General features: G+C 47.8%; 1 protein-coding gene across 5 annotated transcripts in view; it reads right to left on the bottom strand.

Annotated features, from left to right (window-relative positions):
• SGF29 (SAGA complex associated factor 29) overlaps positions 1 to 26,208 on the bottom strand; it is a 33,228-nt gene that overhangs the window by 5,261 nt on the left and 1,759 nt on the right. For 2 of the 5 annotated variants that reach the window (XM_042922035.1, XM_042922034.1), the window contains 5 exons: positions 21,474 to 21,571; positions 15,980 to 16,046; positions 5,879 to 5,967; positions 3,193 to 3,268; positions 2,425 to 2,497 (listed from right to left, as the gene is read on the bottom strand). In XM_042922035.1, the coding sequence (XP_042777969.1) occupies positions 2,425 to 2,497; positions 3,193 to 3,268; positions 5,879 to 5,967; positions 15,980 to 16,046 (305 nt within the window). In that variant the 5' untranslated portion in view covers positions 21,474 to 21,571. Of the gene's footprint in view, positions 1 to 2,424; positions 2,498 to 3,192; positions 3,269 to 5,878; positions 5,968 to 8,871; positions 9,031 to 15,979; positions 16,047 to 21,473; positions 21,572 to 26,208 lie in introns of those variants that run through there. The other 3 variants (XM_042922036.1, XM_042922037.1, XM_042922038.1) reach the window with 3 other exon arrangements.

Raw genomic sequence — 26,208 nt, forward strand, 5'->3', positions numbered from 1 at the left:
AAGTGGCAGAACTGCAAGAGGCTGGGCCCTGAAATTAGGAAATAAGCTTCTAAGTGTTTAACTCCCGGTGGGTCAATGGAAGAGAGGAGCCCACACCAGACTGGTTTCTGAAGCAGTCACTTTCCTAGCAGTTAAGCTTGGAAGGGCCATTTGCCTTTTACTCTCTAATGTGCGTGTCCCTCTAACTCATGCCAGCCCAACTCCAGTGCAGGTGAGCGGGAAAGGGCCCGACTATGGCCGGATAAGACAAACTTGCACATCAGGGAGAAGAGGCGGTGGGGAAGGGTGGGCTGGAAGGCCGGCTGGCGGTCAGAACGCTCCGTGCCTCCCCCCCGGCCTGTGCCTCCCCCTGCCTAAGTCAGCCCCACCCTTTGTTCTCCTCCCCAGACCAGCACAGGGAGCCCAGCTGGTGCCTCTAAGCTAAAAAACCCTGGGATCTTCACCTTCCCCTGTCCCAAATGATTCCAATTTTATTTTTTTTAATTTTTTAAAAATGTTTTTATTTATTTTTGAGACACAGAGAGACAGAGCATGAGCAGGGGAGGGGCAGAGAGAGAGGGAGACACAGAATCCGAAGCAGGCTCCAGGCTGTGAGCTGTCAGCACAGAGCCCGACGCAGGACTTGAACCCAGAAACCGTGAGATCATGACCTGAGTTGAAGTCGGACGCCCAACCGACTGGGCCACCCAGGCACCCGATTCCCCCAATTTTATTTCAGAATCTGCCCTTGAACCCCCCCTTGCTTCTCCATCCCCACAGCCACTGTCTTGGCTCAATCCCGTCACCACCTCTTGCCCGATCTCCTCACTGGCTCTGAATCTCACCCAGTCTACCGTCCACACAGCAGCCAGAGGTTTCTCTCCTTTTACATCCGCACTGGCTCCCTGTGGCCTCCAGGATAAAACCCAGTTCCTGGAAGCCCTCCACATGCTGCCTTGCCCTTCCCAGCCACACAGGACTGGTTCTCAGTCCCCCAGTGCGTATGCCCAGCGGGCACTCTTCCACAGCCTCCACACACTGTCCCCTCTGCCGTGTCCACCTGCTGACCCCTACTTCAAGTCTCTCCTCCTCCCCGCGGCCATCCCGGGCCTGCAGGCACAGTGAGCCCACCTCTGCTGGCCCATCAACCACACTGTCCTGTAACTCTTTTCTTAGGGTGCCTCTCCTTTTCGGACCGTTTGCCCTTGAAGGCAGGGTCTTCGCTATCCTCGTGTCTCTACATGGGGATGGCCAGCACCAGACACAGGTGCCGGCAAAGGTTTGTAAAACAAAGATGACAGCAGGCGACGAAAATCTGGGACCATGAGCGCAAGGCAGGGTGTGCTCATGAAGAGCCTGACGGGAGGAGAGGAAGATCTGGAACCACTAGAAATGTTTAGGGTGCTGGCCATCACCACATGTGCAGGCCAGTATTTAAACGGAGCCCATAACTCATTAGTGAGTTGTGAAATTAATTTCCTGGGTAACAACCAGCATTTAAAAAAAACAGAACAGAGGATACCTGGCTGGTTCAGCCGTAAGAGCATGCAACTCTCGATCTCTGGGTCATGAGTTTGAGCCCCACACAGTGGGTGTAGAGATTACTTAAACAAAACAAAACAAAACACACACGCGCACGCACACACACACACACACACACACACACACACAAAGACATAGTAACAGTACAAACTATTTCTTGTTCCAATTCTATGATATATGTGCATATAAAATAAATGTGAAAAGACAATCATTAAACCATTCTAGCATGGTATCCAAGAATATGGACTTTGGGTCTAACGTTGGGCTCCCCCACTTACTAGCTGTGTGTCTTTTAGCAGATTATGGAACCCCTTGTGTCTTAGTTTCCTCATCTGTAAAATGGTGGCTCTGAGCATTGAGATAAATACATAAAGTACTTGGAATAATGCCTGGCACAGTAAGGCCAAAAGGAGTCTTTATTAATATTATTAACATGATGATTATGTCTTTAATATTATTATTATTAAGCCACAACAGAGAATGTATTTCCTACCACAGGTAATGATCAGAAGTTTGAAAAACACTGGTTTTAGGCACTATATATACAACCGTCTCATATGCTGACAGTTCTGTAGATGGTTATTATCCCCATTGTAATGATGGAGCACTGAGTCTCGATGGAAGGGCCTGCTCAAAAGGTCACTGCGGCTGGTAAATGGCAGTGCTGGGGTCTGGTCCCCACCTCACTGCCATCTACAAAACAGCAGGGCTATCGGGAAGGAGAGGTCCAAAAGTGGGTTCTTCCCCTGCTAGGGAAGGCAGGCCCCCAGGGGCAGCCTGGGGAGTGGGAATCTGCTTATCCGTGGCAGGAAAGGCGGCTGGGGCTGTGTTTTGTAGGCTTCTGGAGCCCAGCGCACGGGCGGGGAAGGGGAGGTGAAGGCGGGGCGGTGGGACAGTACTCACTTGCACTCCGCCTCCGCATCGGCCTTGGCGGTTGTATAGAGCCCACGCAGCTTTGTCCGGTAATAGGGAGAGACTGCCAAGTGAACAGAGAAAGAGGCGTGGGCAAGGGGCAGCTGGTGGTCATGTGGCCCTGCTTCCAGTACACCCAAATCAGACTTCCGGAGGCTTACAGAGGCCACGGGCCAGGGTGTGAGCTTTATCGGGTCAGAAGTGCTCTCTGAGGCAGATGCCCATGTTCGACGAGTTCACATTTTCATGTGGTACAGATCACATCATTACATGTCAGGAGAGGACTTTCTAATCTCTGCCATCGCATGACAGAAAATACGTGTCAGCACAGAGGAAGACAGACAACAACTCTCGAAGCTGCTCAGGGTTGGAAAGCACCGACCCAGGAGGCTGAGCATGAGGGCCGCTGGGGCATGTGCAGTGCACGGGAGGGAAGCTCTCTCTAGAAAACACCAGCCTACTGGGGATGCTTGTGTGCCCAAAGGGGTTCCCCTGGATGCAGCCTCATTTCACTGACGTCCCAGTCCCTAGAAGTGGGGGATTTTAAGGCTCCTTAGTGCTAGGTCATCTGCTATCTGTTTCCTGGGTCACCATATATCACACAGCCTAAGGGAAAACTGTCCCTCTGGCCAAGGAGCGGTTCATTTCGGGTTGTGTAGGTACATGCAAAAATCCTGTCCAAATCCTGTCCGACACTAGTAACAGTCAGGTTCCCTGTCTCGGCCCATACCCCTTTCTCTTGTGAGCCCAGCTACTTACTCTTGTTCTCTGTCTGCATCCGCTCATGGGTCTTCTGGATGTTCACTAAGTTGTGTTCGCTCCGTGAACGCTCTTCCTGCAAGGGTGAGGTCAACAGGCATGAGGGCGGCCCTTTATCCTGCTGTGGCACCCCGCATCCCAGGCCAGAGGCCCCAGAAATATTTATACCGGCATCTCCTGACCCTTACTTTTCAGGTTACATCCCACTACAAAAGACTTCATTTGGGAAGGAATTTCCGGGAACCGCTCCCTTCTGGGCCACATGACTGTGTGGTGCATGGCTCCCAGGAGATGGGTCCCTGTGTAACTATAAACCTGGATGACCGAATGCTTGGAGAGGACCCTGATTATAATGGACCAAAGTATAGCAGCGGCACATCCAATATGCCGTGCACAAACACACACCACCCTTATTTTTGTGAATGAAAAGATATCTTTTTAAGTGGAAAAAAAATGGCTTTCTGATAGGATTAGAGCAGCAGGCATCACATGGTGGGTCCAAATTCCCCTGGGGAACCTTCTCGCCCTGAGGTGAGGAAGGTTTGGAGAGGCCATTTGATACATTCAGGCTAAAATACATCTACTTGTGGCCGCCATACATCCAGTATAGGGGACCCAGCATTTTGGAGTATGAAATAGGTCTCCTCACTGCACCCAGGCCAGTAGACAACAATGGTAACAAAATGCGTGCTGGACAAAGTACACTGGCCCACAGACAGAAAGGGTTTTAGGGGAGACGGGTGCTAGTGTGCGCCTCATGGGACAATTGAATACACTTTTAAGGAGAAGTGGCATTCAGAGGAAGACTGATTAGTAAAACGAACAGACTAAGGTGAGTTCTCTGGTAGGAGGAAGACAAGGAGTGTGTGTCCACCTGGAAAGATGAGGAGGAGTTAGTGTCTTGGGCCAGGTCAATCCAACAGATAGTGCTGGATAATTCACGGACCCATGTGTTGTTGGGAAAGGTTTGCCACCCTGCCCCTCAGGGCCTCTTGGCTATTTTAATCTAGACGGGGGCTGCGGCAGCCATGGGGCAATGGCCCTCCATTCTAGCCACTGAGCTCCAAGGACACACCTAGGGGAAGCACGCGTTTCTAAACCTGTGGCGGCCCTTCTAGGGCACCTGTACAGGGCTTTTATAATTTATATTGATGCACCATGACTACCTTGATCCAAGAACAGATCAAAATAAGACATCCTGAGGTACAGCTGGCAGAGGTAGGGCTGTTACTTTGAGTATCGCTTAGGTCCTTCCCATAGGGAGGAGGTGAGCCCCGGTGTACAAGGGCACGCAATGAAAACCAGTCTCTTTTCAAGCCTGTGAGCTGCAACAGGGTGACTGGCTTTGTCACCAGAACCCAGAAATAACTGAATCGTGGCCAACCGTAACAAAGCAAATATTGTAAAGTATACTTTTATTGTCTAGGGCATTATCTAGTTAAGTACGATATCTAGTAAGTGGGCAAGGCCAATTCCGGTGGGAAGGCATAAGAAATAAGTCTATAATTCTTACTAACTTGTTCTATAATGAAACTGAATTCTACCACGACCATAGTTCAACAGTGTACCACCCTGGTATCGCCAGTAAAACTCAACTGCCTTACGTAAAGAAGTCATATGATAATTCTGGTACCAGTGCCCAAAGGAACAGTTCGACACAAACGTATTATAAGGCACAAACAGGAGTGGATGAAGGGGCGAAATGGGTAACCAAATTAGTATAAAAATATGAAAATGTGGGGCGCCTGGGTGGCGCAGTCGGTTAAGCGTCCGACTTCAGCCAGGTCACGATCTCGCGGTCTGTGAGTTCGAGCCCCGCGTCAGGCTCTGGGCTGATGGCTCGGAGCCTGGAGCCTGCTTCCGATTCTGTGTCTCCCTCTCTCTCTGCCCCTCCCCCGTTCATGCTCTGTCTCTCTCTGTCCCAAAAATAAATAATAAAAAAAAAAAATATATGAAAATGTATGTAATGGCTCAATAGGACAGGCTGTTTCTTGAAGTCTATCCCGACCCCACACCGGCTCCTCCAAATGTTAGGCATACTCGTGTTGACACTGCTGCTATAGCTGATGTAGAAATGCTGTATTAAATGTAGATGCTCCGATATCATTTCACTCTAAGGGAGCCTAGGCCAAGGGCTGGGGACGGGGGGCTGTGCCGGAAAAGCTGAACTCAACAGGCCTGTGTTTTCAGATCCTGCATATTCCAAAAAAGTTTTGGCCCTTGACCAGCTCCCGGGAGAGAACCTCTGCCTGCACCCCTGGAGTATCCTGCCCAGTAAGAGTATCTGTGTTCAGCTGAGATAAGAGGGTGGAGGGAAAAGAGGAATGGCCATAATGGATACAGGGCATTTTTGTCAGACGATGTCAACGTTCTGAAATTGATCGTGGTGACGGTGGCACAACTCTGTGAATACACCAAAACCACTGGAATCGGACACTTGGAACCAGTGAACTAGATCTCAATACAGCCGTTATTAAACAGAAAGAATCACAAAATCCTGCCCCTGATAGAAAATCCAGCAGGAAGGGTAGTTATACCCCCACATTCTCATTCTTAAAACGCATTCTTCACATCACCTGGGCTCCTGCACGTCCAATCTCTCTGAACACAACCCTCCCCACCCCCCACCCCCCACCCCTGCCACTCACATGCTGCCCTCCAGGAGCCAAGGGCTACAGCTTTTTACCTGGGTTTGTTTGATCAGCTGATGGAGCTCCGTGAGAAGTTCTGCAATGCGGGAATCAGCAGACACCAGGGCCATTGCATACGGGGTGCCTGGGGTGGAGAGGAATAGGAGAGAACCCTGTTAGTGGCTGTTACGGGTTCATCGTGTCCTCCAAAAGGTATGTTGAAGCTCAGAATGTCAAATGATGACCTTGTACCAGAAAATACTAAAACTACAGGAATTTCATATAATTTCTAGAACAGTTACAGCATTTACCCAAACAACATAACCTTTATCATCATCTCTGTGATACAACTTCCCAAGTAGCTTACCATACCAAATAAACCAGCCTAATCAGTCAAAAAGACTTTATCTAGAGTTTGAATCTTGGGAAGTTTCATGGTACATGCCTAAACAGGATCGTAGATCACTATAAAACTCCATATTTAACTAACCAAGCTGACAATAAGAGATCATTTCAATCTTAGTCATGATTACATACAAAGTTCTTTTCAAAGATTTGCCTTGACAAACCTTCTACAACTTTCTTTTTCACTCAGGCTTTGTCCTAAGGCTTCTCTCTCTAAATAAACAGTCTCATTTTAGGACAAAATTACTTTGTTTTTCCTCTCAACAAAATGTATTCTCATTTCTTGTATCTTCCTAACACATTTCCCACTTTCCTACATACAGAGTTGAGTCTCTTGTTAAGCATGCTTTGTTGAAAGATTGTGCTATGGGAAAACATGTTTTTAGAAATTATGAACTATATTCATAAATTTGCCAATCTAAAGAATTCTGGTGTAGCAGACAGTTCACAATTGGTTACTACTTCATGTTCACTGGAAACTAAGGTTTCTAAGTTAAAATTCTATTAAACATAATTAAGGCTGATGGAAATGATGAGGAAAGCAACCCTGTCAGTTTCTCCACAATAAGAAGCCAAAAACACAAACCTATGTTCAGAAAACAATGCTTTAGGTATTTTACCTTATTTAGAAAGGTTATGGATATCCAATGAATTCAATCCAATTTATCATTTAACTTAGCAAAACTTTAAAACTTTCGGGTTACTGGGGCACCTGGGTGGCTCAACCGGTTAAGCATCCAACTTTGGCTCAGGTCAGGATCTCATGGTTTATGAGTTTGAGCCCCACACTGGGGCTGACAGCTTAGAGCCTGGAACCTGCTTTGGATTCTCTGACTCCCTCTCTCTCTGCCCCTCCCCTGCTTGCATGTGTACTCTCTCTCTCAAAACTAAATAAACATAAAAAAAAATTCATGTTACAAAAGATCTTGAAAGCCATTAAAAGTTTTACCTAGAAACCTTTTCATTTATTCAACCTACCTACTTGTTCGTAACCATCACCCACGAAAGCTTTATGAGACAGTTCAAGAGATCGAGCCCCACCTCAGGCTCTGTGCTGACAGCACAGAGCCTGCTTGGGATCCTCTCTCTCTCAAAATAAATAAACTTAAAAACAATAAACAAACTTAAATTGACTTTCAATCAAAATATGTTGCACCTGTGCCCACTAAAAGTCAATCAATCTGCTCCGCACTGTCCATGTTGCTTGGGGTACCTGTGAGGAAATCTGAGGGGTGGTTTAAGTCCAAGGGAACCGTTAGGCCCCTTCTTGCCGACCTGGGAGGTGTTTCAGTTTGAACCTCATAAGGAGGCGGCCCAACAGCTTGGAGTGCTCTCCGCTCCGTGACTCTGGGAGTAGGACCAGAAACCACTGGTGCCACAGGCACTGAGGAAGGTGCAGGAGCCTGTTAGGTAAGCCTTGCCTAGGGTGGAGGGTGGTGCCGAAACAGGAGGAGAGGGAGGAAGAGGCAGAAGAGGCGAGGTGCTGCCTGCAAGGCTGGAGGCGATAAAAGCCCAAACAGAAGAAAGAGACTCCCGGTCACCAGACAGGAGAACAGATGAACATTTTCTTTCCCCCAACAAAATGTGAAAAAAGGCAGTCCAGTCTGGCCAGACAATACAGGGAACTCCCTTGAGACAAAAGGAGTTTCAAAAGCTGCTTGGGAATATTCCTTAAAGTCCCCATCCTGAGGAAGACCTGTAACAGACAACTGGCTCCGTTTATCACAGCCATTAACCTGGAGACGAAGGAGGGAGACGCCTCCACGTACAAGGATCAGGCGACATTCATCCAGGTCTCTCAAGACAGATTTCAGATCTGACACACCAAAGCAGCAGCAAAGAGGAGACGAGTAACTCAGGAAAAAGAGGGGGGGCTGTACAGGATCCTGGCAGCAACCTGTTTACAAAAGAGACAAGGTGGGTGGGCACACAGGACAGAACACAGGCTTGTGGCGGATTAACAGAAGAACAAGGCCTAAGGCAGGTGAGCTGATGGTGCATTGAGGAGTGGAGGAGGTGGGTGTTCTGAGGCCCCCTAAAAGAGCACGGACAGATCAGGGTTTGGGTACAGATCCGTAAAAGCCTGACCATATGGGATTTCGGTCTATTTTTCTAGTCAGACTTCCCCATCCCTTAGTTTATACTGAGGCCGACAATGTTACAAAGAAGCCGACGTGGGAAGGAAGCATACAAGGTGCCAGGGTCAAACTGGTTGTAGCTTCTCAAGATGTATCTCAAGGCGGGGTGGGATGGGATCAAGGATTTAGAGGAAAGAAAGTTGACAGTCTCCTGGGCTAGAGGCGTCCCTGCTGAACCCCAAGAGCACCACCTTGGAGAGTCTGGGCCCTAGGACATCTCCCTGGAACCATCACACTATCATCCCTGATGCAGGTGGGCATCCCCAACCTGCTGCCCTCTTTGGCCTAGCGTGCCCCCCAAGAGGGAACCCCTGCCCATCCTTCCTTTCAATCAACATGGGTGTCCTTGGGAGAGACAGGAGAAGTCTCCCCTGTACTGAGATATAATCTGGCATACTGGAATTTTTTGTTTCCTTTTGAGGCCTTTCCCCAGGGAGATCAGAAAGAGAGAGCAGAACAAAGAGTGACTAAGCAACTGTCCAGCACAAGGAAGGTGAGAAGCTCACCGATGAAGACGGTCGGTCACTCGACCTGCTGTTACCCTGTCCCTTCGTGGCTGCCGAAGGTGTTGCCGTGTGAACTGGGGAGACCCCGATCCCTGGAGCCTTGACCCAGCCAGACCCAAAGCGGATGCTGAAGGTTCTTGGTCTTGTCTCAGGAAGGAGCTCAGGACAGACATGCAGCACAGCAGATGAGTAAAAGAAGTGGGGAGGGAAAGGTTATTAAAGTGAAAAAGACACTCTCGAGATGTGAGAGCAGGCAAGCTCGAGAGAGTGAGCTGCACGCCCTGGCACTTGGGTTTCTATCTTTTATTGGCAGTGTTAACTAGGGGGCAGTATTTATTCTTTGGGGTGGGGAGTAGGGTTCGGCACTTTTTCTTTAAATCCAAATTAACTTCATTGTGTTAGGAGACGGGGAATCCTCTGGGACTGAAGAAGCTGATCCCATCCATCGTTACATTAACTAAGAGTCCTTGACCAAAATCTCTCTCGGCTTCTGAATGGCATCCTGTCAGGAACACTGCTGAAGCTTCCTGGGGTTCAGGGCGGCAGGAGGCACCCTCCCCTGACTGCTCTGACACCCCTGTACTACTTGAGGAGGGATGTGGGCCTCCCTCCACTTCCCCTATTGCACCCTAACCTGCGGTAGGTGCGGGGAGATGGACTGAAATGCCGCAACCGTTGAGGCTGCCTCTTTCCATTTTGGGGGAGTCGGTAGGCTTGGTGACCAATAATGATACCCTTCGTAAGCCTCTGGATCTAGTAGTAATGGATGGGGTGGAGGTCCTGGCCTTTGTTTAGAAGGGGCAGCCATTTCATATCAAATTACACACGAGATATCTAAGGTAGAAGTACCTTTACCCTGAGAGCAGGACCAAGAACACCAAACAGTCGATGGGGAAGGTCAAATGAGAGACATGAAAAGATGGCAGTGTGGAACTCCTACCTAACCCGGGCAACTTTCTCATGAGTTTCAGCCGTGAACCAGTCCCAAGGGAGGGGTCCCCTGTTGGGTGAGTGCCCCAAATGGGAACAGCTCCCACCTGTCCCTTTCGGGAAGCACACAGGAAGATGTATGTTGAATTTTATGCTCATCGAGGGATCACACTGGGCTATTTAGGGGGTCTTAAGGTTGGCAGCCACCCTAATGACAGGTATGGCCATCCCATGCCCAAGAAGAATACAAACATTATAAAAAACAGCAAAATAGGAGCTCCCGGGTGGCTCTGTCAGTTAAGTGTCTGACTTCGGCTCAGGTTATGATCTCATGGCTCCTGAGTTTGAGCCCTGCGTCAGGCTGTGTGCAGACAGTTCAGAGCCTGGGGCTACTTCGGATTCTGTGTCTCCCTCTCTCTCTCTCTCTCTCTCTCTCTCTCTCTGCCCCTCCCCTGCTCACACTCTGTCTCTCTCGGTCCCAAAAATAAACAAACACTAAAAAAAAATAAAATAAACCAGTAAAACAGGGAGAGCTTGATTTCTGACCAATGCTGTTACAGCCAAGGTACCAGTGTCCAGCTGGGGGGCAGAAGTTTGTCCCTCCCTGTAGTGTAGCCACAGGCACAGGTTCTCTCCTGAGCACTTGGACAAGGCACATTCTGGAGAGTCATACTATTCAGGACATCTCCGAAAAAGAACAAGTAAGAAACAAATACTGGGGGTAAAGAAGACTTACCAAGCCGCACTGAAGCTCCTGAATTTCTTTCATTACTGTCCCCGTACAGGCTACCAAAAATTATGTGGGGGTTGAGGCCAACAGTAAAGAAAGAATTCTTGAGCCGCTGACAGTGCAACTTACTAAGTGTATTTAAGTAGCATGGGAACCCGACCCATGGGCAGAAGGTGCTGTACTTTTGCTGTGTGAGGCTGGTGGTTATATATACTCAGTAATCAAAGGGAAGGAGGCATGCTGGGAATATCAGATTACCAAAATTTCTTCGATTTCTTTGAATGTCTACTCGTAAAACTACTTTTGCAAGATTCCTTTGTCATTCAGTTCGATATTAACTATTGGAGATATAGAGGCAGTCGCGAGACCCTTACAGAATGTAGTAACCAGCATGCATTTGATCTTTATCAAAACTATGCAGGCTTGGGGCGCCTGGGTGGCGCAGTCGGTTGGGCGTCCGACTTCAGCCAGGTCACGATCTCGCAGTCCGTGAGTTCGAGCCCCGCGTCAGGCTCTGGGCTGATGGCTCAGAGCCTGGAGCCTGTTTCCGATTCTGTGTCTCCCTCTCTCTCTGCCCCTCCCCCGTTCATGCTCTGTCTCTCTCTGTCCCAAAAAATAAATAAATGTTGAAAAAAAAAAAATTAAAAAAAAAAAAAAAAACAAAACTATGCAGGCTTTAGGTCAGCTTCCTGGATAAGGGTAAACATCTTCCTGCTTCTGTCCCTCATCATTTTCAATGCAATCCCAGCTGGCTTCTTTGCAGAAATTAATGAGCTCATCCTAAAATCCAGTTGGTAACTCAAGGGATCGAGAATAGACAAAACAATCTCAAATATAAAGATGTTTTCCCAATTACAAAATGCACTACACAAAGCTATAGCAATCAAGGCGGTGCAGTATGGGCATAAGGATAGACCTATCGATCAATGACACAGAATCGAGAGACCAGAAATAAACCCTCATACCTACGGTCAATTAATTTCCAACCAGGGTGCCAAGACAACTAGAATAGTCTTTTTGACAAACCGTACTGGGACAACTAGGTATCCATATGTAAAAGAATGAATTTCGACCCCTTCCTCAGACCATATACAAAAATGATCTGGGGCACTTGGGTGGCTCAGTCAGTTAAGCATCTGACTTCAGCTCAGGTCATGATCTCATAGTTCATGAGTTCGAGCCCCGCATCAGGCTCTCCGTTATTGGCACGGAGCCTGCTTTGGATCCTATGTCCCCCTCTCTCTCTGCCCCTCCCCACTTGTTCTCTCTCTCCCAATAAATAAACTTAAAAAAGATTTGAATAGACAGTTCCCCAAAGAAGATATATAAATGGCCAAAAAGTACATGAAAAGATACTCAATATCACTAGCCATCAAGAAAATACAAGTCAAAACCACAAGGAGGTAGCATTTCACATTAAAAAGAGACATAACAAGTGTTGGTGAGGATGTGGAGAAATCCTACGAATGGAGGAAAGTGGTATTGTTCACACAAAGGCAGATATGATTCAACAAAAAAAGGAACGAAGTATGACACATATTACAACACAGGTGAACCTTGAAAACCTTATGCTAAGTAAAAGACGCCACACACGACAGACTGCATTACCTACTGTACGATTCCATTTAGATGAAATATCATCTAGGTAAATCCACAGAAAATGGCGGCGGGGGGGGGGGGCGGGAGTGTGGTTAGGGGGAAAGGGACTGTTAATGAGTACGGGGCTTTTTAGCCAGGGGATGACCACGTTCTAAAATTGATTGTGGTGACAGCTGCACAACTCTGAATATACTGAAATTCACTGAGTTGTTAATTTTAGATAGATATACCTCCCCACGCCCAGCCACCAGCCTCAGGTAAACACTAATCTATTTCTGTTTCTATAGATTTTTTTTAAATTTTTTAAAAAATATTTATTTTTGACAGAGAGAGAGAGAGACAGAGAAACAGAGAGACAGAGCATGAGTGGGGGAGGGGCAGAGAGAGAGGGAGACACAGAATCCGAAACAGGCTCCAGGCTCTGAGCTGTCAGCACAGAGTCTGACGCGGGGCTTAAACTCACGGACAGCGAAATCACAACCTGAGCTGAAGTCGGACACTCAACCGACTGAACCATCCAGGCGCCCCTCTATAGATTTCCCTATTGTGCACTTCATTTATTCTCATTGTGGAATAATATTCCTCTGCTTGCATACACCACACTTTGTATATTAATCCAGCAACTGATAGACATTTGGGTTGTGTTCACTTTTGGCTAATGAGAATAACACTGCTATGAACACTCATGGACAAGCTTTTCTGTGGACGTGTTTCCATTTTCTCGGTCTATACCCAGGAGTGGAACTGCTGGGTTGTATGGTAACTCTAGGTTTAACCTTTTGAGGAGCTGCCAGACGGTTTCCAAAGTGGGCGCACCATTTTACATTCCCAGCAGCAAAGCACCAGGGTTCCGATATCCCTACATCTGCAGCAGTGCGTGTAACTGTCTTTCTGATCACAGCCCTCCTAGTGGGCTTGAAAAGTTAACTAGCGGTTTTGATTTGCATTTCCCCCATGGCTAACGATGCTGAACGTGTTTTCACCTGTTTATTAGCCATTGGTGTGTCTGCTCTGGAGAACTGCCCTTTACCCATTTTTATTGGGTTGTCTTTATTTTTGTCTTTGAAATACATTTTTAAATGTCTGTACAGTCCAATTTATCTATTTTTCCCGATTGCTTGGGACACAAGACACGTTTTCCCACATGCAACACTATTTTTTGCCACCACAGCTTTACATAATACATTTTAATACAGGGGAGAACATGTCCCTTAAAAAAAACAGTCCAGCTGCATTAGCTAGAATCGCATGAAATAATGGATCTCAAGTTTAGAGAGTTTAGAGATTAGAAGCGTACAAACTTGAGAATGATCAGCATGAAGGAACTGATCTGCTGAGTGAGAAAAGAGGAAGGAGAAAGACCCCCCACCCCCACCCCAGTGAGCAACAACAAAGGTGAAGGTGTGGACGGAAGGAGAGCTCAGTGGAAAGATCCCAAGGAGGATGGATTCGCGTGGAAAAGAGTTGTTCTCTCCCGCTAAGTAAAGCAGGAACCCTGGGTGGAGCCACCTGCCGTGGACCTGCCCACACCGGTGCACGGTAAAATTGGGGCGAGCCCCACAACTGGACGGGTGCATCTGACTTTACGCTGTGCCACCACAAATACCGGCGGCGGGCGTGTCCACAATGCTGTCCCGTAAATCGGTGTCGTTCCCGGCAAGTCCGTCTGACATTTCAACCTTTCTCTCTCTTTCAATGTTTTTGCTGCTGCCCTCAGGCCCGGGTCTGAGCCCCCCTAGCTGAAGTCCCAAGTTCCCACTCTGGTCAGAAGAGAAGCCAGAGACCCTGTTCCCACCATGAACAGGACAAGCTAAGTGCAGCAGCACCGGTCACCTCTGCGCTTAGTGAAGAGCAACCCGTCATCTGTGCTCTGAATCCCATCTCCTCTCGGGCCGGCTGACGCCCCTTTCCTATGCCGTATGGCACACGAGCATACTTTAGGAGAGCCCATCTTAAAAATTAAAATATGTAAGAGCTTCCAAAGCCCACACTCCCCTCCAGCTCCCCACCTCGTCTCTTCACGGCAAAACTTCAGAAGTGGTCCAAGCCTGTGCTTCTAGTCCTCGCCCCCATTTGACTTCGCAACCCACTTGAGTCTAGCTTCTGTCGTCCCCAGCCCAGCAATGATGCTCTCGGGAGAACCAGGAACCGCACAGGCCAAAGAATTAGATCCTTCCCCTGCCTGCATCCGCTGGACACAGGTGCCCGCCGCCTCCTCCCCTGGCGTCAGGGCCTCCCTCCTGCGTGGTCAGCCTCCACTCCTCTCCTGCACCGGCCTCTCGCCGGCCTGTCCTGCAAATGCTGGCGCTCCTCAGGGCTCGAGCCTGGCCGCCGCCGTATACACTTCCAGGTCTCCACCCCACCCCGCCCCGGCCGCCACCCCCATCCACCTGCCCCCAGATGTTACAGGAAAGGACTCGGGAGTGGTCTCAGGAAACGGGCAATGGGAGAGACAGGAGCCACCATGCAGGAGAAGCACATGTACACGACTACCTCCTGCCAGAGCTGTGGCACCAGAGAGGGTGGAGGCCTGAGGGGAAGGCAGTGTGGATGCGGGAGGGGGGCTTCGGGTGGGGAAATGGGAGTACGCTGGCTGAGGGGCTTCTAGAAGCATGCTGAGAACGAGACCAAGGGCCAAAGAACAGGGCTGCATCTGAAGAAGACACGGGCAGTTGAGGGACGGGATCCAGCCCTGAGATACACCCAGCGGCAGCCCTCATTATTTGCGAACATTCCTTCCAGCCCGTCCCATCACCATTTTCGAACATTCCTTCCAGCCCGTCCCATCTACAAACACTCGACATGGAGGTCCCTTCCACCACCCCTGCCCTCCACAGAGGCTGAAGGGCATGCCCTTCCTCCAAAGCTTACACTTGCAAGGATCAGCTCAAGACTGGTCTTGCCTGACTGTCCCTAAATAAGCCAAACGTGTCTCCTGTTGGACTCTTCCTATCTAGACTTTCCAACCTCCCTTTATAAACTGGCTTTTCTTCCCCAACCAGACCGGGAGCTCCTCAGGCAAGAACAAACACCTCTGCTTTCATCAGCAATCCCCTCACATCAATAACCACCACTGGTAAGTTGTGTCAAGGACTTGGCAAGAACTTGATAATAATTCTACTTGACACACCACCTCTCTCCTGCCCTGACCCTCTCCCCACCCCCCGCCCCCGCAGTAAGGTCCACTGTGAACTTCCCGCATCAACTCTCCCAAACTTTGTTGTTAAGCAAAGGCTTCTTCCCTCGTATTATCAACTATGAGCCACATGGCACCAACTCCCAAATCTACCTCCAGCCCCCACGGCGTCCCCAAGATTCAGAACCTTATTTTCATGCCAGCTGGACAGCCCTACCAGAGAAGACCCCAAATCCCTATGCCCGACACAGACATTCCTTGTATGAGTCTCTCCTATACACTAGAAATTTTCTACAATTTCAAAAAGATTTTAAATCAATTTGTCCAGGAACCATTCTAAAATACTGGTGATGGCTGTACAAATCAGTGAAACAACAAACCAACAATGAATCGTGCACTTTAGGTGAATTGTATGGTATGTGAATTATAGCTCAATAAAACTTAAAAAAAAAAACCCAAAAAACCTGTATGTCCAAAACCCAACTCATCCCTCCCTACCCACTCCACCCCTGAAACTCCTGTGTGCTAGCTCGCTCCTTCCCTGCCGGCGTGTCCAGAAGCCACTCAGCTGCCTGTGCTGAAAACAGCTGTTTTCAAACCACCTTCTCCCTCAATCCCCTGTCCAATCGGTCACCGCTCCTGTTGACTCACTGCCCCCTTCTTAGCCTTCAGTCACTGTTTCCCACCACACCGATGGCCTCCCGGTAACTTACCCAGCACACCCTTCTGCAGTTTCCTCTCCATCAAATCCACCCTCGACGCGGCCGCGGCACCACCCATCTGAAAGACAAGCGTGGCCATGTTCCCCTGCCAAACGCTTTCAACCCGTGCCTCCAGGGTGCATCAAGTCCTTACCCACAACACAGACTCGACGGAAGAGGCCTCCGTCCCTGGCCCCCCATTCCTGTCTCCTCTCGTCACCCTGCCTGCCTCACACTTCATACCCCAGACACTTCTCACTCCTGCTTTTGGCCACACGCCATGTCACATTTCTTATCCCCATGCTGTTCCCTCCATCTGGGATGTGCTTCCTGCAAGCAGGACATCCCTAATCCTCGGCCCAATTTAACTACTTACTCTCTAGGATCTGGCTCATATACCATCTCCCTTCATCAGCCACGGTCGGAAACCTGTCTACTAGGCTGACTTGTTACCTTTCTCTGTGGCCTCGAATTATCCTGTGCATCTCTCTACCATAGTGCCTATCAAATCATATTCAAATTCTCTTTGTGTGTTTTTGTCTCCTCTCTTGAGGGTGGGGATCACTAGATCGTCGATACCTAGCACAGGGCTCCACACATACCACTGTCCTCATTTTCTATTCCCATTCACACCTCAGCCCGACACAGCATGGCTCCCCCCCCCCCCCCCCCCCCCACTCCCCAGTGATCTCCTGTTAGCTCCTGGACCTTTCTGCTGCCCTGAACACCTGACCACATGCTGCTTCTCGAAGCTTGGCTGAGTTTCCAGGCCTGCGGTCCCTCCTATTTCTCCAACCATCCTGTGCGGTCCTTCTGCTGCCCCCTCCTCCGACCCACAGGACGGCTACTCCAGGACCCCCCTCTCAGTCTCTAAGCTCCCTGGGTAGCTCATCTGCTGTAAGGCCCCATATTCTGAAACTTCCAGATTCCTCCATCAACCCTGACCCCTCGCCAAGGTTCCCAGCTCAGATTTTGAGCTGCCAGCTGAGGGTCCGAGACGCCCCTCAGACAACTCACACTTCCTGCTCTGCTCTGCCTTCCAGATGTGGTTTGATGGCACCCATCGCTGCCCAGCCAGCCTCCCAGGCCTCACATCTCAGAGACATCCACTCCTCCTTCTTGGCCATCTGCAACCCCACAGCTCCCTGATCCACCCCATTCCATTCCTAGGGATTTTGCCTCAGAAATTTCTCCCAAACCCGGCCCCTCCCTTCCACCCCACTTGTCACTGTCTTAGTTGGGGCTCTCATCACATTATCACAATATCACCCATTGCTGTGCCTCACTGTGGCTGGACACAAAGCCTGTTCCTCTTAAGGAAAAAAAAAAAAAAAAAAAAAAAACAAAAAACCTTTAACATATGCACATAATAAAAAAAAATTCAAATGATTCCAGAAGTACAATGAAATCTCCCACCCCTAGAAGTAACCCCTACTGTTTCTTGGGTATTTCTCCAGAGGTATCCTATGCATACACAGGAAAAAAAAGCATGTATCTCAGAAAACCTTTTGCAAATGGAAGATGCAGAGAGAGACAGACAGACACACACACACACACACACACACACACACACACACACACGTGATGGAGCTTGAAACTTTCAGCACACTGAAATTTGAAAGCTGACCCACGTGGTCTGGAGGGGAAGAAGGAGGTCAAAGAGCAAAGCAGTCAGGGCCTAATCTTGCAACCAGCAAGCAGCAGTGGAGGGTGGGCCCCGTTTTTGGAGACCTTTGGCCTCCGACACTCAGCCCCTATACCAATCATCGGGATCCCCTCACGTATGAATGGTGACTGGTAGTTTTTAAAATGCTTTCACCTCCCCTCATTTCCATCCAGTGTGAAACACTGTGAAGTGCTGAGATGGAGAACAGCATTCCGGAGGGTCGCCTTGTCCGCTGGGTAGTGCCCCGCCCGGGAAAAGTTCATCTCTCGATTATACAACAAACGACTGCTTTCTCTGGAACCAGTCACCTCTGCAAGTGGACCACCAAGCTTTTCCACTACCCGGATGCCCCTTCCCCCCAAACCTAACAGACAAACGCCAGCATGTTCTTCCTGCTCAAATGCCCTCTCTTCTTTGGGGCACTCCTTAACCACTCAGCAGTGAGGAACGCCCCTGGGCCCCAGAGCACTCTGGCCACACCTCTCTTTCCATTTTTTCCTAATTTAGCAGACAAAAAAATAGTATAAGAATTATTAAAGAATTATTAAAGTAAACCTCAGCAACCTAAATGATTTTCATTTTGTGTGCCGCTCCCTGTACGTGCAATATAACTGCAATCAGAGTGCACTTGCTCTTGTGAAACTGTTTTCTATTTGCGTAGGAGCCCACTTCTAGGATTTCTAGCCCCTTAAGTACAAGAACTGAGTGTTAGTCATCTCTGTGCCTTGGCACCCGAAACAAAGCCTAGAACATAGGAGGGCTTGGCAGCTGTTTATCAGAAACTATTCTGGTAAACACAGGAAGAGGCAAACAGCATTCCCACATGCCCAAACGCATCAAGTCACAGAAAGAAATGAAATACGCCACCAACAAGTCATCAGAGAAATGGACGGCCATGCATATTTTAGGAGCATTCCAAGGAGGGGAAAGGGGACAGAACAGGGAACATAAGTTCTCATGAGGCCTTTTACTCACCCTGTGGGCGCTCCTTAACCTTCCTGGGTCTCCATAAAGACCAGAGCACCCACTGGAGGATTAACAACACAAGTAAGGTCCAGGCAGTGCCTGGGACAACACACACTCTTAGTGGACATGAGTTTCCCCCTCTCTGTCCGCAGATGTGGCTCAGGGAACTGCCAGGAAAAAACAGGGACTATGCTAAGTCAAGCAAAGCAGTCAAAGGCACAAGCAAAAGAAAACACTGATGCATCCCGAGCCCGAGGGGAGCGGCTCTGAGCGGACGGCCCGCACAAAGACCACACCACGGAGGAGTGCTCTCCTGTGTGAGCTCTGCCTGCTGGGTGGCGCCTTGCTTGGGAGAACCACCTCATTTTATGATTTTACAACAAACTCCCACTAACTGGATCTAGTCGGTTGTGAACTTGGACTTCCCCAGAAAACATCTGCAACACCAGAGCCTGTGGGAACCAAGCACCGGGCACTGGAACTTGGCTGAAAGGCCAGAGCTCCCAGCTGGGAGGACATGGCTTTGAGCCCAAGCTGCCTGTTAGCAGAGTCCAAAGTCCCCAGCTGATCTATCACTGTTCTTAACCCTGGGAGGCCAGGCAATCCCTGCAAGGTTTCAGGCATTCTTCTGAATTCTGAGGCAAGGCCCAACACTGTACACTTTTTGGCTCCTAGCACTCTCTTCTTCCAACCGGTTTAGAAGCCACAACTTCCGTGGCGCCTGGGTGGCTCGGTTGTTGAATATCTCGCTCTTGATGTGGGCTCGGGTCATGATCCCAGGGTCATATCATCAAGCCCCAGGTCAGACCCATGCTGAGCGCAGAGCCTGCTTAAGATTCTCTCTCTCTCCCTCTGTTCCTCTATCCTGCTCATGTTCTTAAAAAAAAAAAAAACAAACCACACCTTCTATTTCTACCCAGAGGGAACCACCATTCTGACATTTTTCACTATCGATTAGTTACACCTGTTCCAGAATTTCACTGAAATGTAATCATGCCATCCACCATCTTTAGGGTCCGGATTCTCTCAACATGTTTTTGAGATTCATCGGTGGTGGGATGTGTATCAGGAGTCCGTTTCTTTCCACTGCCCAGCAGCATTCTCCTGTACGAAAAAACCTGTTTCTTTAACCAGCCCTCGCTTTGGTGGCACCTGGGTGATTCCCAGTTCGGGGTCACTGTGAATAAAACTGCCACGAGCAGTCACACGTGAGTCTTTTTTCGGACATATGTTCATTTCTCTTAAGTGCTTAGGTCTGAGGTGGATACTTAATTTTACAGGAAACCGCCGGACCAGACCCTGTTCCTGAGAAGGTGTACCGGCTTCCCACCAACAACATACGGAAGCTTTAGTTGCTCCACATGCCCGATGACATACAGTGTTGTTGTTTTCATTTTATTTAAGAAAATTTAGCCATTCTAGCTAGTGTGAAGTGGTTTTCCATTGTGGGTTTAATTTAGACTTCTCTGGTGACCACTGATGCTGAGCACCTTCCCATGTGCTTATATGGCTTCCTTTACGCGTTCAATTCAGCGGCCTTTTAGTATATTCAAAAGGTTGTGCCACCATCACCGTGACCTAATTTCAGAATCATTTTCGGGACCCCCAAAGCCTGTACACCCCAAAAACCCGTACCCATCAGCAGTCACTCCCCGTAGCCACTGCCAACTGTTTATTCTTTCTGACTTTACAGATCTGCCTGTTCTAGATGCTTCATAGAAACAAAATCACACACTATGTGGCCTTTGGGGACTGGCTTCTTTCACTTAGTGCAATATTTTCAAGGTTCATTCCTGCTACACATGTGTATTTCATTCCTTTTATGGCTGAATAATACTCCACTGGTATGGATTTTGTTTTTCCATTCATCGGTGGGTGGGACATTTAGGTAAAATGACTTTTATATCAAGAATCTGGGGGACACCTGGGGGGCTCAGTCGGTTGAGCATCCGACTTCGGCTCAGGTCATGATCTCGCAGTTCACGAATTCGAGCCCCGCATCAGGCTCTGTGCTGACAGCTCAGAGCCTGGAGCCTGCTTCGTATTCTGTGTCTCCCTCTCCCTCTGCCCCTCCCCTGCTTGCACTCTGTCTGTCTGTCTGTCTGTCTCTCTCTCTCTCTCTCTCAAAAATAAACAAACATTAAAAAAAACTGGAACTCCCTCTGCGTGGCTATCTTTTCAAGATGAGTATCACGTAACAAGACATTGAGAACACCTCATCAGTGCCACTCCCTTCTGGGGGTCAACTCCTGCTCCACTGACTCCAGTTAGTGGGTTTTTGTTTTGTTTTAATTTGTACAAGTTATGGTCATTGTCTGTGAGAGGGTTGGCCTGATCTGAGCTCCTCCATCATTACTGGAAGCAACCTCTCAGTGTATGCCCATCACCTTTTCTCTCCATTTTGGTAACAGTACTCCCAATTTCTCCTTCGAGAAAATGTCCTTCACCTTGGCTCCAAGATGGGTATATGACCTGGGCCCACAAGAGTATTCCACTCTTTCTGACCGCCATGACTAGCTCAGGAAGAGGAATGTGACCTAAGTCTGGCCCAAATCAATTTAAGAGCTTTTGCTGGGGCGCGCCTGAGTGACTCAGTCGGTTAAGCATCCAACTTCGGCTCAGGTCATGATCTCACGGTTCATGGGTTCGAGCCCCATGTTGGGCTCTGTGCTGACAGCTTGGAGCCTGGAGCCTGGAGCCTGCTTCGGAATCTGTGACTCTCTCTCTCTCTCTCTGCCCCTGCCCCCTAGTGCTCTGTCTCTCAAAAAAATAAATAAATGTTTGAAAAAATTTTAAAAAATTGTTTTAATTAAAATTAGACAGAAATTAGGGGAAAAAAAGATCTTTTGCTGGAAGCTATCTGAAAAGAGATACCTTCTTTCAGTTGGTTGTTAACAGAGTAGCAGGGAAGCCTGGAACTGATGGAGGCTTTTGCCCGTCTGAGACAGAAGTCAACATGGAGAAAAGTGGAGCTGAAAGACATTAAAAGAAAAAAAAAAAAAATTCCTGGTGACATAACTTAGGTTTCGGGATATAACTGTGCTTGAGGCTGGTATACCCAGGACTTTTCAGTTAGAGTCTAATGGATACTACTTTTCTCCTTGGACTAGTTTGGGTTAGTTTTTTGTTATCTGCAACTGAGAAGCCTAATAGGTAATTATAGGGACAAAGAACGTGTTAACCGCTAACCACTCAGTCTAAACCTGTTCTCTAGCACCTTGTCTAGAAGCCAAGGCCCCATACCAAGAAATCCAAACATTCTATACTTAAACCACTCTAACATCAATCCCACAGGGCTTAAGACAGAGCTTTGTAGGGGCGCCTGGGTGGCGCAGTCGGTTAAGCGTCCGACTTCAGCCAGGTCACGATCTCGCGGTCCGTGAGTTCGAGCCCCGCGTCAGGCTCTGGGCTGATGGCTCGGAGCCTGGAGCCTGTTTCCGATTCTGTGTCACCCTCTATCTCTGCCCCTCCCCCGTTCATGCTCTGTCTCTCTCTGTCCCAAAAAAATAAATAAAAAACGTTGAAAAAAAAAATTAAAAAAAAAAAAAAGACAGAGCTTTGTTCTGAATCAAAGGGAAGTCAGGCATCTAAGACCCTACACTCAGATCCCATACTCTCAATGTAGCCACGCTCAACAACAATCTACATTCATCAATTGGTTTGAAAAAATTAAGGAGATGCGGATTTCTTTCCCCTAGTACCTACCATGCTTCTAGACCAAAGCTTACATACATCATTCTCATTGAAACCTAACAATCGCCTAAGCACACCCTCTCTATAGCTGGGGAACCTGAAGTTCAGAGTGGTTAAATTATGCTCGGTAACTCAGGAAATAACAGGCAGTTACAAAACTGCAAACTCTAAAATCTATGTTCTCCCTCCCAATTTCAAACTTTGTAAGGACTTCGGCTTATTCATTAGCAAAAGAGATCATGAAGTAAGACCATTTCGTCTACTAGAAACTGTCAATCAACTGTTATTAAGATTGCACTGAAAGAGTCACCAATAGGATGGTGATTCGTAGTGGCATCTGATAAAAATAAAGGTAACAATTGTGAGAAATAAGTTTAGAAATTCCCTGGGCTTGCACCAGTGGGTTAACAAGGCATAAAGAATTACAAAACCATAGGATGCTCTTACCCAAGCTTGAGTAGACAAGATTAGGCCCCCAGAATAGAGTAGGAGAGGGGCAAAGGCCCCCAGAATAGACGTGGTAGGGGGCAAAGGCCCCTAGAATAGAGAGGGGGGCAAAGGCCCCCAACACAAAGGTATATGAAGTAAGCAAGATTAGGTATTCAGGGCAAAAGTGCCCCCCAATTCAGTACTATTTTCACAGGAGGGAAGGACCAAGTTAAGTAAACAGGTAAATAGGGCTATAGACCTCTGTTGCTGTGCGTGAAGCAGCCCAGAGCAGAGCTGATTAGCAAAAGAAAAGGTGCCTTGTTAACCCTGAGGTCATTTCCCCTATCTGCCTTATCCCCTAGGCTAGCTAAGATAAACAGACACTGCGCCTCCTGTCTGCCATTAACAACCATCTGCCCATCTGCCTGGCGCCAGGATTGACCCAAACCTCAAACACCGTGTATCTTCAAAACCCCCTTTCCCTCATGCCCATGAGTTAATGTTCACAGATTCATTGTCTCTTTGTGCATGCCCATCACGTTTGTAAGCCTTCTGATCTTAATAAATACGGAGCAAGGACCCTTATTCGGGGTCTTGTCTTTTCGCGGACATTAGCCATCTCTTGCTTTTAATCCTGCGTCTGCTCTCTTGCTGGCCAAGAGAGAACTTTAGATTTAGAATCTACGACAAACACTGACAGCTATTCCTTACTGAATACCTACTATGAGCTAAGCACTTTTATGTAGATGACTCCATCTAACTCTTCTAACGGTCCTGCAGAGGAAGTGCTCTTCATTTAACACTGTGGAAACAGGAGTCTTGGAGAAATCAGTGACTTTACTGAAGTCACACAAGTAATAAGTGGAAGAGGTGGGATTCAAATCCAGATCTGTCTGACTCTATGACCTAAGCCTTAAGGCTCATGATCAACATCCCAAACCTATTGGTATAATGTTCAACAAACTAGCTTCCCCTCCACAGATAGAGTGACCACAAATCCTGAAGTGATGTATACTGGGTATTTTTTCCAATGCAAATGATATAGGATCCTATAGAAGATTCATTTTTAAAACATTTGTAAGACTCTTTGTACACAAATTTAGAAATGAGGTTTAAAAGGCTGACTTACTACATGCCCCTGTTTCCAGGTCCGGAAAGCTGGGTCACTAAAACTATGAATTCTAATGGACCTACCCACTGAGAACAGGGTGCCTCGTGGCTGGGCCAGGTATTTATAAAACACACACTGTGGTTTACAAAACACTTCTTTTTTTAAGATTTTTTAAAAAGTTTGTCTATTTAAGCAATCTCTACACCCAACGTGGGGCTCGAACTCATGACCCTGAGATCAAGAATCACACACTCCACCAACTGAGCCAGCCAGGTGCCCCAACAAAACACTTTCAAGGCACCACTTCAGATCTTGGACAGCCAGCCCCTCTCAAACAGCAATACCATACAGCAACTGCAGTAAGCAATTCCAGTGTCCCCATCCCAAGCAAGCACAGGCTTTCATGCTTCAGGTCCTTTAATCCTTTCCCTACCTCTCCGTGGGTCTCAAATTTGCTCGTATTTCAGGTGCAAATCAAATGGCAGCCAAGTTAATACTTTCACGGCAGTACTTGCCAACATTTCTCACACCACAGCATACACAGAACGTATTATTTATGATGTTATTTGTGTCCTCGTGTAAAAGAACAAAGCTGCTTGCAGCCAGAAGAGAATGGCAGGGGGATCTGGCTGTCCCAGGCCCTGCTCAGGTGCCCTGATGCCAAGGGCAATCAAAATTTCCAAAGCACAGTACACAAATTTCTGTTCTTGCACCTGTCACACACGCACGAGACACTTGCATTAACTTGTCTCTCCTGCAGACCACAAACTCTCAGAAGACAGAGAAGCAGGCATATTCGTCTCTATATTCCCAGCAACTAGCACAGGGCCTGGCACCTACTAAGTCTTCAAAATAGATTATGGGAGCTGAATCCTGGAAATCTCTTAAAACAGTCTTTCAGCTTAGAAGCATGCACCAATTCTGAAGCTGGGTTAGTCAATACCTTCTCTCCAATCCCAGAAAAAAAAAAAAAAAAAATAGTTCCTATAAACATACTCTAAGAAAGACAATCTACTCCCACTTACGGAGAAGAGGTACTTTTCCTCTATAAATTAATTCATTCAATAATTTGTTAAATACTGCTGTGCCAGGCATAAGGAACATACAGCAGTGAATGAGGCAAAGACTCCCTGCCTTGCTGTACAAAACTTACAGTCCAGAAAGGAACACAGACATTAAAAAAATAGTCCCATATACTTATTTGTAGGTGAAAGTTAAAAGGGACATAGAGATGGGGCACCCGGGAGGCTCAGTTGGTTAAGGAACAACTCTTGATATTGGCTCGGGTCATGATCTCATGGTTGGTGGGATTGAATCCTGTCGGGCTCCATGCTTGGGATTCTTTCTCTCTGTCCCTCCCTGGCTTGCATGCACATGTGCACTCTCTCAAAATAAATACATAAACATTAAAAAAAATTTTTTTTTTAAATAAAAGGGACATAGAGGACAGAGTAGATACACAGATAAATTTGAATAAACAATGACAGGGATGTTGAAGAACTGAAAACACAAATTCTCAGGCAAAAAGGACAAAGTGCCAAAGAGAATATCTACAATTAGACACCCAATAGTGAAACTTCAAAGCCTCAAGGGCAAATACATGATAATATACTGGAGAAGGAAAGGGGAGGGGGACAAAATACACCAAGAATAACTCAAGTGTTTGGCAGGAGCAACTGGAAGAATGGGAAGACAGGTTAAGGTACGAGAAGGGTAACACTTAAAATGTCAGTTTTGTACATGTTTGAGATGCTGATTTGACATTTTAAGAGATACCATTTGAGAGGTGAATGTAAGAATCTGGAGTTCAAGGTAGAGCACTGGGCTGCAGATAGAAATTTGAGAGCACAACACACAGTATTTATATTTAAAGCCTTGAAATTGATAGCTCCTAGGAAGTGACCACGGAGAAGAGATTCAGCATGAGGCCTGGGGGCGGTGTAATCATTAAAGATAAGGAAGAGGAACAAGAAATCAGCAGAGAAGCCAGAGAGCTGAGGCTAAAGACGTGGCTATTGCACAAATCAAATGAAGAACGTGCTTCAAGAAGGGGCAACGATGAACCGCATCAAACATTGCTACGGGAGTGCGAACGAAGTTAAAACTGAATTTGGCGACGTTGCGATCATTGGTGGCTTTGACAAAGCCACCAATTTGGCGATCATTGGTGGCTTTGACAAAGTGCTATTTCAGTGGAATGGTGGGGGCCTAGACTGGAGTGGGTTCTCGAGAGACCTGGAGATGAGATGTCAGCTACAGACTGAAGCCCTAGGCTGTAAACGGGCGCAGACAGATGAGGAGGCAACTGGAAGTCTCTGGAGGGCGAAGGAAGTCATCTCCTTAAGGGGGGCGCATCCTCGGCTGCTGTCTTCCCAC

This window comes from Panthera leo, chromosome E3, assembly GCF_018350215.1.
Source record: "Panthera leo isolate Ple1 chromosome E3, P.leo_Ple1_pat1.1, whole genome shotgun sequence".
In the NCBI taxonomy this organism is placed as follows: domain Eukaryota; kingdom Metazoa; phylum Chordata; class Mammalia; order Carnivora; family Felidae; genus Panthera; species Panthera leo.